The sequence below is a fragment of the Ornithodoros turicata genome, chromosome 6 (assembly GCF_037126465.1).
Source record: "Ornithodoros turicata isolate Travis chromosome 6, ASM3712646v1, whole genome shotgun sequence".
NCBI classification, from domain to species: domain Eukaryota; kingdom Metazoa; phylum Arthropoda; class Arachnida; order Ixodida; family Argasidae; genus Ornithodoros; species Ornithodoros turicata.
In genome coordinates, this window is record NC_088206.1 from 18,714,640 (window position 1) to 18,732,084 (window position 17,445).

At 47.6% G+C, this 17,445-nt stretch overlaps 1 protein-coding gene across 7 annotated transcripts in view; it reads left to right on the top strand.

The window, feature by feature from the left end:
* Positions 1 to 17,445, top strand: part of LOC135399321 (uncharacterized) — a 54,644-nt gene extending 37,199 nt beyond the window's left edge. For 3 of the 7 annotated variants that reach the window (XM_064631180.1, XM_064631175.1, XM_064631178.1), the window contains 4 exons: positions 1,956 to 2,039; positions 8,467 to 8,550; positions 10,386 to 10,524; positions 15,791 to 17,445. In XM_064631180.1, the coding sequence (XP_064487250.1) occupies positions 1,956 to 2,039; positions 8,467 to 8,550; positions 10,386 to 10,524; positions 15,791 to 15,867 (384 nt within the window). In that variant the 3' untranslated portion in view covers positions 15,868 to 17,445. Of the gene's footprint in view, positions 1 to 1,955; positions 2,040 to 3,035; positions 3,094 to 8,466; positions 8,551 to 10,385; positions 10,525 to 13,762; positions 15,464 to 15,790 lie in introns of those variants that run through there. The other 4 variants (XR_010424241.1, XM_064631177.1, XM_064631176.1 and 1 more) reach the window with 4 other exon arrangements.

Here is a 17,445-nt window from a genome sequence, read left to right on the forward strand (position 1 = left end):
GAAGCGTCTTTTACGTTTATCTGGGATACCGTGGGATGTCGCAACTCGCGTCGCGTTTACGAGAAAGACGGCATCCCGTTTGCGCTCTTGAAAAGTGGATGAACTAAAGACCTTACAGACCTCACATAAATTTGTACCAGGAACAGGTATGAGAATAATTGAACGAAAGCACAGCGTCAGTGAAGGAAGCACACCGCGGCTGGCCCTACATGGCTGAATGGCACGTTCGCAACGCCTTTCACAGTTTGTGCACCCATGCCGCACGCAATTCACTGACACGCAATAGACCTCTCCCTGTTTGTAAACAAATGACGTCATAGTGTTCGACAGCGCCACCAATTTGGTAGACTTGAACTATACGCTCGAAGCTAGGGGCGAAGAAGGTCGCGCCCGAAAGCCGCGGTCTTGAGGGGATTACGATGGTCCCTGAAAGGTCACTAGGTCCCTAGCGTTGTCGCTGTCTCGTTCCTTTCTTTTGTCGCCTGGCCAAGGGATATGTACCAACCGGCCCCATACACTATGTGTCCCTGAAAGGGACGCGACCTTCGGTCCTACTTTTCTTTCAGTAGGAGTCAGCGAACAAGTGCCCATTCTCAGAACCTAGCCCTCCTCTTCCGATTTGTTTCGGTTTCAGTCTGTCTACCAACGTCATGATGACGTTTCTCGGGTAGAGGTCTCACGCAATGGACCATCTGCGTGAGGTGCGGCGCCCTTTCGTATGTCGTCTGCTACTGGCAGAAAACAAATGCACGTGAGGAGGCGCCGCGGTTTCGTTTTCGTCCGCCATAGTTTTCGTGTCTCTCGTTCCAGCGTACTGTGTTCCATCTCAGGCTTCGAGCCCTGTTTCTACTGGTTCTCTCTGTACGAAGTTTGAGTGTCCGTTTGATGTATACAACATGACCCTGGAGCCCGCCGTGCCATTCCATGCCAGATCAATAAGCTGTGCACCACTGTTCCGAAGACGAGGAAGAGGAAGATTCTTGTGCTTGGAGTTGGAGTTGGACGGACTAAATTCTTGTGCTTGTTGAGTGCAGTGCAGCCTTTCTGCATTAAAGCTGCTCGTTATCGTTCCTGAGTCATTTCCCCACATTTTTGGTGCCGAAACTCGGGAAGCGTGACCTCACTCATTGACGGAAGGATTCGAGGAACGGGAAAATGGAATATAGTAGCGTTACTGTGTATTCACACGAGCGACACCCTTACGGAAGATTCTAGTGGAAGAAAAAGCGAAAACACTGCTCACAGAGACGAAGTTCCGTCCCGTGTTATGTTGAGCATTCGCACGGTGCGGAATATCGGGAGTGGCGTACTGCGCACTTAGCAGACGACACCGTCAGCGTCTTTCCTGTCGTCTGCTACGGAATATCTTGTGGCTGTGTCGCAGGATATTCCCTACGGTTAACAGTGTACGTGAACACTGGACGTTGAGCGCTCGAGCTCAGAAAGCTAGAGCGTTTTTCGCGTGTTCCGCTTCCGCGGGGAATGTCGTGTGAATGCACGGTTAGCGTAGGAATGGTTCCAGCTGTTTTCAGCCAGAACGAGAGCCACGCATGCGCTGTGCATTCTCATGCAAAGGGTCCATTCACCGACAAGGCGTCGCGACAAAGACGCCAATGTTTTATTTTCCAATCACTTTGAAACCACGTGCGGTGGGAAGAAGATGCAGAGGTCCTGCACGCTAGCTCGGTATCCTGAAAAAAAAAATTAAAAAATAAAATGAAAGTGGATTAACCGCAAGCGTCAACGTTTCAGGACCCCGTTATCTCAACCAGCAATTTAGCCTATTCTCGGTAACTCCGTTTGCCCAGTGCCGGCCCAGTGGCCCTGCCAAAATGCCGCACTGGAATGGAACTGCAAAGAGGAGGATATCGCTAAACTCGGCACTTGTCGCAAGAGTTATTTCGTATTTGGTTTTTACATGAGTGTTTCTTCTTCTTTTACTTCTTCTTCTTCAGATCAACTACGAAAGGCAACCGGTTCGAGTTTTCTTTGGGTGCAGCGTCGACACTGTTCTATATGACATCTTCCGAAAGGTGGGCGTAAGTAACCTCGTTTTTGCCAGGTCAATTTCACGATTCTCGTGATCCGAAACCTCGGATGCGCGCGATTTAAAAGCAGAAAAAGTAAGGCTAAAATATCCTCGGATATCCTTGGCTACGTGAGTCGTAAGGTTGTATCCCAGTAAACCAGAAACACCCCACGTCCCAGAGAAGTCGCAGGCGTCACATATTTCCGTGATGTCCACTGGACGTTACCTGTACGTCCATAATGTGACGTTGAAAATTATCTCACTTTGTATATCCCAACGACATCTGCAGGTTGTAGAGAGAAATGACCCAGCGCGCGATGTTTTGCGGACATATTTGGGACATGTGACGTTTTCTGTAATGACGTAGCAAACGGGGAACCTTTTGGTTTTTCCAACTTTATTTTCAAACTTTATTTTCCAGGTAATCACATAATAGAGGAGATAGCGTGAAAAGAATTAAAAACACAATGTTTGGGAGGAAGGGATGTCGCGAACCTGAAAGGAGCACTAAGGTGGACGCCCATGTTTTTTTTTTTTTTTTTCTCGATGCAGAGCGTTCTCCAACGAATAAAATGAGTTCCTGCGGAAGAACGATGAGCACAGGTGACACACAGAGCGAGAGCTCTTTTCCGCACCCCATTTGAAAAATTCTTCTCCTGAAAAGAACGCATCACGGAACGAGAGGACGTCGTGACGTATGCAGCTCCCCTCACGTGACCAGTGACGTAAAGCGGCGCCGCTCAATCATGCATAAGCGGTGCGTGAGCTGCGAAGAAAAAACAAAGAAACAAAACAAGGCACGGAGCCTTCACCGTGCCACGCGAGAATCGTGTCGCGCGTCTGCGGCTGCTTTCTCGGACTTTTTTTCTTTCTTTTTGTAAATTTGATTGCACAGCTATAACGCAACGCAGAGCGAAAATATTTTGCATGATGACTCCTGGTGGATAGCTTCAGAGACGAGGCAGGATTTCGAGCGACGTTAACTATCACCTTATCGCTCCTCTAGGTTCGCAGTCGAACCCCGCTGGTTCGGGAGGTTCGAAGGACTTTCGCATTTCGCCGAGGTTCGCAGACTTTACCTTTCTCGCGAAAAGTTCAATATGTTGTGTCTGATATAGCTCTAAAATTGAAATGTCTGTTTGTCAAACCTGACAAAACGTTGGCTTGGCGATATAGGCGTGTTCAACGAAAGAAGGAAAAGAAATCTAGTCCGTCAGCTTCCAAAATATTACTAGGCCGCAGATAGGATTGCTGGACGCGGAGAGGTCACGCTGTCTCTCCCTGCGCCAGATAATGTAATCCATTATAGTCGCTCTGATTCTGTATTGGCTATTAAGACTGGCCGCACGACACTACGATGCAGCAAAAAGTGCGCTTCCCTACTAATGGTACATGCAGTATTTCCCCTGGTGTGCTATTGCGTCACCTTATCCCCAACGACGTATGTGGTTGATGCACTAGATTTTTTTTTCCTTCTTAAGTTAAACACAACTATAGTCAGTACAAGTTCACGATGAAACGAACGCAGCATGGAGGAGGAACCGAGAAAGCGCGACAACACGCAGAGCTCATTAGCAGCTATACGGAACGTTTATTGAAAACAACAGGGGTCGGATTCACAAAGGGCTCGTGCGATGATATCTGCCGTAACTCCGAAGTGTAGATTCACGAAGGGCGCGCGTCGCAAAATCATCGCAGCTTAAGGCGGAATCCTGCGAAAGCTTCCGAGCAGTCTTACGAAGAAAGATGGCGGCGTTATTTGACAGCGGTGAATTTGGTGACGGGAAACAAAGACTCCGTAATGCGCGCCAACGCATTGCACTTTGCCACAGAACTTTCGAGACCATCCCCGAAGTGACATTGAGGCGCTTTTTTTTGCTTGGTAACCTTCAACAAATGCTTCAACTTTGTGCTCGGTAAAATCGGGTCGCAGGGATTTTTCAAGCATCCCCTATACACCCCGCTAAGACACCCCTCCAAATTGTCTGCAAGAAAGGCAAAAGAAGCCAAGGCTGCAAAACGGAGTGACACACACCGTTTACAAAACACCCTCACCCACCCCCTCCCCGAGATGAACATACTGGGAATATATTTGCTGTGTCATCGAACGCGTTTCGCCTGTGATTGCATGGCATTCATTATGGCTACCGAAAAACCGAGAGCACGTGCAGTAACAAATCATTTGGGGACGAACAACTTCGTCTTCTTCAGTGCCCTGTATGCCAAAGTGAGTCTGGCCATTAATGGGACCTGCCTATACCTGAGGCTCCACCCGCTTTTTGAGGTATCTAGCCAATCACAGGTCGAAATACAGTTGTCTATTATTACATCCATCCAGTATTTATACCTCACCCTTATTTACTGGGCGCTACCATTTTGGAGAAACTCGATTGATTCGGATTGAAACGGATACCACCGGTGACAGACCAAAACAACGGATTTTGCGCCCACGTTTATCAACGTCATTTGCACGGAGAGAGGCATGTTGGGAAGGCTCAGAATTGCAGAAATGGTTGCTAGCAGAAGTGATTGGCCAGGACGGCAGTACAACCGCTTCTTCGTAGCAGACGACAGCCGGTATGAAGTTTTATATCACGTAATGTAAGTAGATCGAATCAAAAAGGAGTAAAGATGTATGTATAAATAAATTGCAATTATATAATGCAAAATCCTACGTATAAGGGTCGTCCTTCTTGCCATTTTCCTGGTATCACGATCTTCACTAGGCCTAACGTTAGCGACGAAACATCCCATTTTCACGTAAATAATGATGGCGGAGCGAAAGTTGAAGCTGATCTTGCAGATGCGTACATGAGGACATATACTCACAGTATGAAATTTGAGTAGCCTGTGAAAATTCTTTGTCACGAAATCTCCGCTTCGCCGTTCCAAGCACCATCCTCCATCTTGGAGAAAATTTGGTGTCATGGCAGCCCCCATGGAAAACGGTAACCAATGAAATGCGCCTAAGTTTGATTGACAGGTCGAGCCTCTTTTTAGGCTCCTCCTAATGGCCAGTCTCCCTTTGGCATACACGGCACTGGTCTTCTTCTAATGGGACGACTCCTATTGGTGCGATTACAAATTTTCGTCATTGTTACTATACCGAAAACATATGTTGAATTCCAATGGCAGATTTGGAGTGCTTCCAGAGCAAGTTTTGTTGCTCCGCCGAGAGCAAGTCTCTTCGATTGGCAGATTGGGAACAGTTCTGGAGTCTTCCAATGGGAGCTTCGGAGCGGCATTCGCGCCAAGGTCGCTCCAGGGAGCAGCCCAGACTGCTCCGCCAAAATAGGCAGATTCAACCGGAACTCTACGTGACGTGTCACTTGTCGCTCGTGCTTCCTATTTCCTGTCTCTGCTTCGGCAACATGGCCGCTTCCCGACGTGTCTTCGCCGTGCCTAGTATTTCGCGTCGTACGTTAGCAATTTTGTTTCTCGAAGAAAGCAATAAGCCAGACATCACCAGGGCAACGTTAGGAGATTAGGAGGACCTCGATGTTGCAAAACATGGCGTTGTATTGGAACATGAGTACAATCTTCTTCTTCTTCTTCCTCCGTCTCTGGCCGCCATCCACCAAGGAAGATTGGCCAGGGCTAAACTCCAAGTTGGGCGCAAGTGTTCCAGTCGCAGATTCGGATCACTTGCTCTAGGCCAGATCAAGCCGCTCCACTGCGGAGTGTGCCTCTTGCTCCGACTCTGCCATTGGAATTCAACACTAGTCTCGCACCCTTTGGCTGTTTCTCTCCGAGCTGCACGTGACAGGAAGCGAGAAACTTCCTCTTCCTCGTCAAAGGGGGTACCCTCTCCACTACGATAGCTTTGTGAATCGCGCTTACGACGCCGTCGTACGCGCGTCGCAGGCTACGACGTCTTAGCGCATCTTAGCGTAACTTACGATCGCGTTTGTGAATCCGACCCCTGTTCTATAACCATACCACCAATCGAGATTGTAATATTGTAGTAGTCGATTGCGATAATAATAGCAATCGAGATTGTAATAATGCCCCCACCCTCCTCGATGCGCAGTTGACCAAGATTATGGACTTCGGATAAAAAGACAGCATGACATTGCTTAGGTATTTTTGTCTAGTGAACAGCATGTATATGGAGTATGCACACAATATCTGTCCAGCAGTTTGAATGAGGTCGAGTAGAAATTGATGCTCCCAAATTGGACCCCTAAATGGACGAACCCCAAGAAAAGTAAAATGAATTTTGATTTTCCTCTAAAAATGTAGTGAATGTGGTATCGCTCACTACAGTGAAGCTCCAAGTGCAACACAGTACTATTATCCAGTATGAAGTTGTGGCAAATAAAGAGTTGCCCTTTTTCTTAGCTCACAGAACGCAGACAGTGAATTAATAAATGTAAACAACGCTAACGTAAATTTTGGGTTCTTCTTGTCAAGTCTTGAATGCTAAGTCAAGACAGTTAAAACGTAGCAGTGACGTCGGTGCACCTTTGGCGCAGGGTTGGCCGGCCGTTTAGACGGGATGTCGGTGGAACTAGAAAAAAAAAATCTATGAAACTATAACCAATTTGGTCAAAATATTTCGCACGGAGATTTACTGTTCCCTAATGGACACACAGCGTGAGTATCGTTCAGTTCTGTGTCACTAAAAACAAACGGCATAGCTGATTACGCGATAGGCGATTACGCTGACAGATGTGTTGTACAAGGCAGACGCAACTGATATAAGACGCAGTTTACCCGGAATGTCAAATCTCCGATGAAAGATGAAAGTCACTGAAAAGGTTAGCCAGCTGTAGGGATCGAACCCACATCTTCTGGATTACCGGCCCAGTTTGTATCTGTTCCTTCTATGTTGTTCCAGCCTCAGAACATCAGTTTATCTCTTGTCAAATCTCACCAACATTCTGAGCGCTTTAGCTTATTCTCTGAAACTCTAGTTCGATCACCAGTATATACCACTGCCAAAATATTTTATGAGAACAGCAAAGAGGAAGACAAATCAAACTTTGGCAGTTATCACTTGCCACTGGCATTTCGTCTTGGGCGGGTACCCCAAACTCACCTCAGAAAAGCGTGCAACGAAGACGGCCGCCACAAGATACCCCACTGTTGCCGTTCCGGATCACTTCCGCGCGCTAAGTTTAGCCGCAAAAAGTTTAGCGGCGGTTTTGTTGTTTCTGCGAATGAACCTAGTCTTTATATGTCCAAATAAAACGCGTATAACAACTTTTCTTCGTGTGTTTCACTTTTTGGTCGCGTTTTTAAACGTGTTGAGCCATAGGCGCCGACTGCGGGGGGGGGGGGGCGCGGGGGCTCTTGCCCCCCCGGAACATGAACTAGGGGGGGCGCCGCCTCCCCCGGGAAGTCCCGCTAAGAGACTGACACCAACCTTTGGGTCTGGCGCGCCCGGGTCAAGAGAGCGAACAGGCACCCACCCAAAAATGCATCTTGCAATTTGTAAAATATGTATCCGCCCACCATACTCATTATCACAGTAGAAGGTGAGGCGAAGAAACACAGAGGATGACACAACATATAGCCTGAATTTCGCCCAAAGCAATCAGATCAATGAAACGAAGCAGTCGAAAAGGTACTAGCAGCTGCCAGTGAGGTGTAACAGTGGGATCTTCGGAACGCATATTCGTTGGGAGCGGGTTCAACTCCTGCTGCTCCATTTCATTGACCATATTCATTATATTGCGCGCATTTCGGGTGAAACACCGAGGATTCAATACATTTTGTTCTTCTTGCACTCAGTTTTCAAAGGCGTAATGCCTTCAGTTGTGCACATGTTCACTGTTTACGTTCTCTTTGTTTTTTTCTTTTGTTTTGTTTTTTCTGTTCTTCCTTCCTCTTATTGCTATACCAGTTCTGTATACATCATAGGATCCCGCCAGAGTGTGTGATTCTTCAGCTTTAGTTTTGTGTTCTTCATTTTTCTTTTTCTTTTCTTTCCTTCTTTTTGTTTTCTTATTTTCTTTGCCTTTTTTGGCTTCCCCCTTTCACTTTTGTTTGGAATAACAAGCCGACATCCATCTGGCTTACCTTTCCTTTCTTTTTTTTTTCTTAATAAACATATCCCCCTCCGCCAGAGTACTTACTTCGCGGTACGCCCTTGCCCCCTCCGGGAAAAAAATAAAACTCTCCGCCTCTGTGTTGAGCAATCGGAAGGATCTAGTGCACGGCTGCGTGCATCACATAGCGTACCTGTCGTTCCAGGCGCCGCAAGCGCAGTCGTCCATTTCTCCTTCGGTGACTTGGCCTGGCTTGGATTGTGCTTCAACTGGATCTTTAGCGCGCTACAATCAAACGCAAGCCAACGTCTGGTAACAATGGGGTATCTAAGGGCGGCCTCCGGCATTGCACGCATCGGGATAGGAACAAATACATGGGAAAATGGCGACCTTGGGGGACCTGGTCTTGGGATGTTACATAGGCTTCTTTTTCCTTTTCTACAGATGGAGGGTGAAAGAGTATCGGTTGGAGTCATTCTTCTGTGTAGCTGTCTCATTGTTGCATATGACGTCTTTCGCTTGGTGGATGTAAGTAATCTTGCTGTTGCCAGCGTACTCTTATGGTATTCATAACCTGAAATTACGGACGCGTGCGATCTCAAAAGAATCAAAGGTAAATATTCCCGGATATCCTTATCCGGTGCCGCCTTAGCATCGGGACGTTGTAACAGTAGCCCGATCCCCAGTGCCTACGCAATTCTCAGTATGAAGTCAAACAAAAGGAGTGACACGGTTCGATCCCACAAGTGACGTCAGATGCTACGAGTTATGGCAACACCACCTAGGCACGGAAGGCCTGCTTATTGCCTCTTCTCACGCCTTCGCTACGTGGACATATAAAGGCAGAATTCGTCTGCTGCTGCGATTTACCGTTCTGCGAATTCAAGAACTTGCAAATGGTTGCAGCTAGTTTGAAGCCTGCAGACCTCAGTATGCAGACAAAAAATGCATCACGCTTTCCAGAAAATCAGTTTTGAGAAATATATGGCACCGTTTTGCGCTTTATTTCGGAGTTTCCCATTTAGTGCGCGGGGACGTTCAATCACTACTCGCAGACGACGGTGATTCGTCTCCATGGCTTTGACCGCTGAAAGCACGTTCGTGATTGGATACCGCCGTTGAAGACACGATCCTGATTGGCCTGGTGTTACTTGTTAACCAGTTAACGTTGACCAGTAAGCAGGCTTCCTCTATCTAGGTGGTGTTGGTGATGGGGACTGTCATTCTCGTTTCGGCTTCTGGGTGTCTTTTCTCGTCTTGGGCCTAGCGGTTGCTCAGCGAACTACTTTTGCCGCGCGCCAGAACAAACCCACGTGTGTAGTACAGCGTCGGCTGAGCTCGCCTTGTACTCATGCCCTCGGCCTATACGTCATACTATCGCCACCTAGATAAAAAAAAACCTCTTTAATGTCTCCCCTCCTTCGAACGTAGATATGCAGGGTGTTTTACGAAAAATGAGCCAAAGATTTTATTTAAAAAATGCTTCATCGTACACCAAAAAGACGGACTGCATAGTGTTACCAGTGGTGTGATTCTACTCAAACTATTTTGTAATTAATTAATTAAGTGAAATGAATTAATTGTTTTTAATTATTTATAAATTAAAGCCAAAATGTGAATGAGAAAGTTGTAGCGGGCGATACAACGACACGAAACCCGTAGTTCCAATCAACGGGTTTCATGTCGTTGTATCGCCCGCTACAACTTTCTCGTTGACATTTTGGGTCTAATCCTTATGATTAAAAAACTGACTAATTAATTTCACTTAATTAATTAGATAACTGCAAAACAAAAAATAGTTTGAGTATCCTCACACTGCAGGCAACACTATGCAGTCCGTCTTTTTGGTGTGTGATGAACCATTCTTTTTTTTCTTTTTTTTTTACCTTTTGCTCATTTTTCGTGAAACGGAGGGGGGGGGCTAAGGGCAGGATCGGCTCGCCGTTGCTGGCCACACAGAAGTGGGCGTCGTCACGATTATAGCAAAAAAAAAAAGAACAGAAAAAAAAGGCGGATGGAGGATGAAGGGTGGAGATGCGTAGAGGGTGCATGAGTTCGTCGGGGAGAGCAAAGTATTAGAGGTGTCACTGACACCCTGAAACACTCTGTATACAGTCAGAATGCCAAACACTCGCCGCAGACGGTTTCGAATGCTGGCTTCCTGTGGCAACCAGTGGCAGCTGATGGCTACGGCTATGGCTCGTCTCTATAAATACGGCCGTGGTTCGAGGACGTTACTGCCGTTGTAACTCCGAAAGGAAGACCAGTTTTATACTGCGGCTTTTATTCTCTTCATCCTCTACACGGAATAGAGAAGGTCACATCGGTGTACTATAGACCGTCTTTTTCACTAATTTGCTCAGGTGTTGCTGAAGTGGCCTTGCGCACTGTACAGAGTCGCAATATCTACGTGTGCTTGCTTTGGTTTTGGTTTCACCATTCTCGTCATATGTTGCACTTGGAAGATTTGGAGGAACTCCGGCAAAGGCGTAAAGGACAACAGTAAGTATATTCTTAAAGTCGCACAGAAGTCATTTTTAGCACTCTGTTTTCTTCCTATAAAACTGTTAGGTAGGCCAGTAAGATGCACCATGCGAAGTAATTCACACCACAGAGTCATAATTATCGCAGCAATTGAATTTAAAGTACGCCGCAAAAAGCGACCGGGCGCTACGGCAGTGGAGAGCAGTACCAGCCCGTAATCTGCCTGGAACCTCGCGCTGACGCTACAAGGATCACGCTCGCTGATTGGTCCAGAGAAATGTTGTCTGCTACTCCGCTGTCATCTACTACTCGGCTGTTCGGGGTACTGAAAAAACAGTGCTCCTGGCTCGGTCATGATTCGGTCGCTCCTTCTATCCCCTATTCTCCGGGAGAACTGGCAAAACTGGTTTACGACGGCAAAGGGACAGGGCGCTGACCCCCACTGACCGGCGAACCAGAACGAGTTCCCCTTCTAAAGGGCTAAACGCATGGAGCGTTTTTCCGACGTTTTCAGGTCGCGCGCGCGCTCGGCGTGCGTGTGACCGCGTAAAAACCAGTTTTTCGACGCGCGCGGAAGGCGTACGCCGGAATTTGTCGACTACAGATAATCGCGCGCGTCTGGGCGCGTTTTCCGAGAAGTAGACAGAACCATGGCCGTCGTGCGGCAGACAAGGTGGCGTATGAGCAGCTCGCATAAATTTTGGGGGCATTATCCATCACACTAAATTTACGTGAACATTTTAATGGTGTCTGGAATGAAGGAACGCAGGAACCACAGGAAAGAAGAGCACCTGCACGTTCTAACAGATATTTGTGATCGACGAATATAGCAACAGTGGCGCGCGTCACTCGCTCCGTACGCGTCCCATGCGTTTCGGGTGGTCGCCTTGCTGGCGTTTCTTCGCCGAGTGTGCAAGGCCATGGCGTACGCGCGACGTTTTGACGCTGAGAAAACGTCCAATGCGTTTCGCCCTTTACATCATCGGTGACGTGGCGTCACACCTTCTCCTCCTCGTTTAGACGACCCTCTGTTTACAAACATATGACGTCACGAGACGACCGGTTCGAGGTTATATTTCGCTGTGGTGTGCAAGACGCGGGAAAAACGCGTTGGCTGATAGGCCGATAAAGCTGATAATGCCCACCAGCATGCTTTGCGCGGCGGCGAAACGTAATCGATGACGTAAGGGTGCAGGTCGTCTATAAGCGGAGTGGCGAGTTAAGGGTGAACGCGCGGAGCCATGTTTATGTGAGTATTTTTTTTACAAATTGCACACATCGAAACCTTCCGCGCTATTCGGTAAAATGACACACAAACTTTCATCAGACGTCTTAATCTGAAAATTTTTTGGATGGCCCTCTGTACTCCTTTAACGTTTTTGCTTCGGTTTATCCTGCCAGTGCTGGAACAATCTCGTATTAACAGATACAGGAGACTAGGCATTAGGAAAGGCGTGCAACACGTGCACATCCATAAAATGTTCCTTAGCAGAAAGCAGCATAGACCATTGCATCTGTAAACCGGGTGCTGAGCGACGCGGCTTGTTTCGGTCTGCTCGCAGTTATGGAAGCTACCCGTTATCGCTCGCAAGTTATCCGCGTTAGGGTCTATTCACACGATGCAACTCTAATTCGCCCCACAAGTGGTTCTTCTCGCAACCTCCAGGCGCAACCTGTCCATCATTTGGCTCCTCCTCCGAAAACATCCAATCGTAATGGCTGTCTCTCGCGGCGTCACCTCCGAAACGTAAATTCCACAACCCACGGAGGCGACTCCTGCAGCGTGGACGCTTCCTCCGGCGGTTCATGCAAAATATTGCACGAGAATGTGTTCTTTTATACGCCATTGTAAACTGTCAAACTGTTTTGTTCGGTTTTCGCTCTCGTGCGATTGGACGAAGATGATTATGATCGCGCAAGATGATGATTTCTCGCGCCATCTCACGAGTTCGTTCGATACTACGATTTGGCGAGTTGCTCACCTTGTCACTGAAGGGAGCTGTGGAAAGCAAAAGATCAAACAGTGCATGGAAACAAGTCCAGCGGGAGTCCGATTATACGACCCACATAACCCCGACTCACAAACAGTCATCCCACATGACATCGGCCGAAGCCTCTCGAGACAGGTGTTCATCGGATCATCATGTTCATCGGATCGGCTTTATGCACGGCCACGACGAAGCACAGATTAGGCATTGTGTCCTCGAACCTCTGCAGCAGATGCAAGGTGCCAGAGGACACACTTTACGTTGTAATGCAGTGCCCAGACTACGAGCCAGCAACAGGCAGGTTAAAAGAAGCTTCCGTGTGTGTGTGAGTAGTATGAAGTGGGTGAGAAACTTCAGGGATGAGGAACTACAGTATCCCTGCCCTGAGCCCTGCGCGTATTTTTCCCTGCGCGGCGCGTGTGCGGAGGGTTGTCCACGTGATTATCGGCGGGGGAGGGCTGCGTGCGCGCTTACCCTCTCACATTTTTCAGCCTGGGCAGACTTCTTTGGCCGACTTCACATATTCTTCCGATACAACAGGTGAGCGGTTTACATGCCGAGGACAATGTTGCCAGACGCGTCGCCTCGGGCACGACGTTCGAGAAAAATTTCTATAAAATCTCAAATAATGCGGTCTTCAGAAGAACGCTGCTAAATAAATTTAATATGCGGGATATTCGAGTAGCCTTCGATGAGGAGACGGCGAGTTGCCTAGGGAGTAGGGCGGAATGCGTGAGAATAGAAATTTTGTCCCCCGATTGCGTCATGTACGAAATGCGCAAGACGAAAGTGCGATTTCCTCCTGCAGATTGACTTTACGATTTTAGAGCTGAGTAAATTAATCATGTACTCGTTCTACTATGAAACCCTGCTGAGTAAGCTCACTTGTCCGGTGATCACCTGCTACTTTTACACGAATTCTCTGATCCTCAGCCTATTCTGCAAAGACTACGAAGATCAGTTACGTGCGATCGCCGACGACCACTTAGACTCGTCTTCCTTAGATCGGGATCATCCGCTGTACAGCGAGAGGAATCATGGTAGGCTCGGCGCGTTCAAAAGAGAACCCATACCATACCAGTACCATACCCATAGAGGAAGTAATATGCTTGAAAGCCAAAATGTACCCCATCAAATTAGCTTGGGGAAAACAAATTGCAAGAGCTAAAGGGGTCAAAAAGAACATTGTGCGCAAACACCTCCTCCATGATCTCCATGATACGTACCACAATATCCTATTCAAGCACACTAACGTATTGCACGAACAGGTGTCAATAGTGGGAAAGAAACAGTGCATGTACACCATTAGAAATGTGAAAAGTATGATGGAGTACGACGACAAACGATACCTCTACAATGACGTGGACTCCTACCCGTACGGAAGATGGGAATATGGTAAGCTCGAGTTGATGATGTAGATGGTGGGACTTCACCTGGCGCTTTTTCCCCCTCAGACAATACAGAGGATGAGAAGGAGTAGCTTCACTTGAACTGTGTCACTGGAAGGATGTGATACCTCGTTCTCTTCTCGCTCGTCTCGTGCACACTGGCGCTGGACGCCGGCAACTGTACTGCTAGCATCAAGCTGGAGAAGGATAAGCACACCTACGCGCACGAATGCCCTGGCGATATTTTGGCCATCAGAGAGTGGCACGTGATACCTATGCAGTCCGGCATTAACCTGGACAGGAACGCTACTGGATCGCTGCGCACATGCCTTCAATAGCTGGACGTGAGCGACAGCTACAAAGATATCCAGTGCACGTGGAAGTGTCAACTCACGAAAGACGAAATTTTTCTTTGCCGCTGTCCCGGAGGCGTCTACATGATCCGTCACTTCCGAGGAACCACACCCAGCATCAAAGGAATCAATCTCTCCACGACTGCCATGATTTTTTTCAAACATGCACTCAATAAACATTGTATTTTTTGTATTTTGTACAAAGGAAGTGTATTTTTTCCTGTCTGTCTGAGATAGAGCTGCAGCGGGGTCGCTGCCGATCACGCCATCTGGCGGGCGCTGGTGAAGGCCATGTTCCGTAGCTTAGTCGGCCAATCAGGAGTGCCAGCCGATCAGAGGGCTTAGAAGGGGCCAATCAGCATGCGAGGGCCAATCGGTAGGCTTAGACTGGGGACCGATCAGATGGCTTAGAAGTCTGGAAAATGTGGAGAGTGATCAGTAGGCTTAGAATGCACCAATCAGCGTGAAGCGGAGCCGGTTAATTAGCACAAAGGGACGGAGCTCACCAATCAGCGTGAAGTGGGCGGAGCCAAGCCAGCTAATTAGCATAAAGGGGTGGAGCTATGGTCAACCAATCAACAATCAGTAGGCTTAGCACGGGCCAATCAACGTGAAGTGGGCGCAGCTAATGGCGACCAATTAGATGGCTTAGAATTGGCTCGTGTTGGATTGGAATACATTGTGTTGGATTAGAACTGGATTTTGGCTTAGAATTGGATTAGAATAGGCTTCTCTTGGGTTAGAGAAAACTCTTGGCTATTAGCCTTTATTCTATACTATTTGCACTTACATGTTTCATTCTGCACGTTTCATTCATGCAAGTTGACTCTTGAAGATGCCGTTACTGCGGTTATCTGGAAGAGCTAGAGTACGTCCTTCTTCATTGCCGGCACTACCAACCTTTCGAAACCACACCCTCAGCTTCTCTAAATTAGCTGGACGGTCGCCCCCTCACTATGTGAAAATTGGTCGGTTCGTGGCCAAATCTAGCCCACCAACGCTAAAGCACCCTAAAGCACTAGGACAGAGTAGGACTGTAGTGCGACGACAACGACACTACAATCCGCCCACGCCACGCGCTCTTGCCTCACGCAGGAATTAAAACATTCTTCTTTCGCTCACCGACAACGGCTGTTGTAGTCTGTCCTCATTCGACAACGACACTACAGGACTTCGGTCCTCACACTCTTAAAAATGAACTTCACCGCACAGCACCCTCCTGGCCAACCATCGTCTCGAATGATATCGTTATTTGCCCTGATTTGTTGAAAACGGGAGGCGTACGCCTTTTTTGTGACGATTATGAAAGTGTCACAAAAAAGGCGTACGCCTCCTCGTTTTCAACAATAGGGCAGATAATGATATCATTGGGGATGATGGTTGGCTAGGAGCGTGCTATGCAGTGAAGTTCATTTTTCAGAGTGCACCATGTGGTGACTTGTACTCCATTTCACGAAACGCATTACTGCCAGCGATGGTGTAGAGTATATCGCCCCTGGCGATAAAACACTCCAGTCGTAATCATTAAAATAAAGGTGTTGTTGTTTCATTGCAGCGCCCCTTGTACCTGTGGGTGAGGGCACATCTTTCGCGCCAACAACCATCACAGACAGCCTGATGACTCCGGCATGAGTACGACGACTGACGTCTGCGTCTCGAAGTGCAGTGATGGTTTTAGTGGTCTGGTGCAAAACCCAGAGTAACTAACGTTTTTTTTTTTAAATATCCTTTGTAGTTGCTATGAAAAATCGATGTACATATAACGCGTTAGATAGCAAGGTTCACATGAGACTTTAGCAAGACGCACAGAGGGACAGGCGAGGGATGATGTCCTGAGGCATGTACGTGACCAGCTGACCGAGAGCCCTCTCGGGAGAACCTTTGCTACTGTCTGAGCTAGATGTTCGATCATGCCATGCTTTTTCTACTAATCACAAATATCTCTCCAGGTAGAAACACTTCTGCAATCTCACAAGGGTGATGTAGTATACTAGGTGCATCTACATGACCAGGCACATCTACACTGACCGAAAATATTTTACTTCAACCAGCATTGTCAGTGGCCCTTATAGCAAAAATACGGGCTCTCTGTTTTCATTCGGTACAGGTATAAAAAAGCTATGAGAGCAACAGAGACGTCGTGACGTGTCATAGTCCGACCTATAGTCGTGACTCACCTCCCCATTTTTCTTCTTCTGTCATCATCGTCGTCGTCGTCGTTGTTTTTGCAGTTCAATAGACGATTTTATAAAGATGTGCGCGCCACCAAGCGTGCGGCGCAAAGCAGCATGGGAACTTTGAGCGACACTGCTCCGTCGTCTGCTTCGGTTATGGCTTATCCCGACTGACTCTGCTGCTGCACACACCGGGAATGTCGTTGTTCTTCCTCTACATCCGCCTCTGGTCATCTTGTAATACTTCAAGTTATTTTAAGTTCCCATGAGCTCTTGCCTGCCACAGGTGGCAGTGGTGGTGGTGGTCTTCCACGATGATGCGCTAGTATCATGGAGCGCACGTGGCATGCGCACGTGGTGCGTTGTTATCTGGTATGTAAGATAGAGTTTGTGTAAAAGAGGCTACCTCCATAGGTAGTTATCTTGCTTGATGACAATACGCACGTGGGAACCAGTCCTTGTGACTGGACTTCCGCCTCGATGCCAATACATGGCACGTATAGTCCTAGTCTAGCCCGTGTGAAATGTTAGAGGGAACCAGTCTGTGTGGCTGGTCTTCCTATCCGATGCCAATACACAAGCGCTCGCAATTGTAAAAAGGTCTATTACGCGGCCAGGGAAACATCCTCTAGAAAAGAACCACTAGATGACGAATTACAGGAAACTAACTCTTTAATTAAAGGATTTCGTTCAAAAGCGAGGTAGCAGAAAGAACCCCATTCCATTTTTAAAAATCCTGAAACGCGAACGTGCTTTGAAATATCCATCCGTGCAAATGAGCCGAAACCCAAACCGCCCCGGTCGAAGCGGACATTTCTTCCTGGAGTGTTCTCTCAACGACTAGTGTGTCACATTTATAATTAGGCTGTCTTCCCTTCATTCCGAGTGATATTTGTATTTCAATGATCATTTATTGTATCTTTTGGTCTGATCGCTATTAGTTTGCGATCTTCGAGTGGTATCTCGCATTGTGCGTGTCTAAGGCCACAATCGTGGAGCTGTACGGTTTCCTGTAATAAATATGTTCTGTGCACGA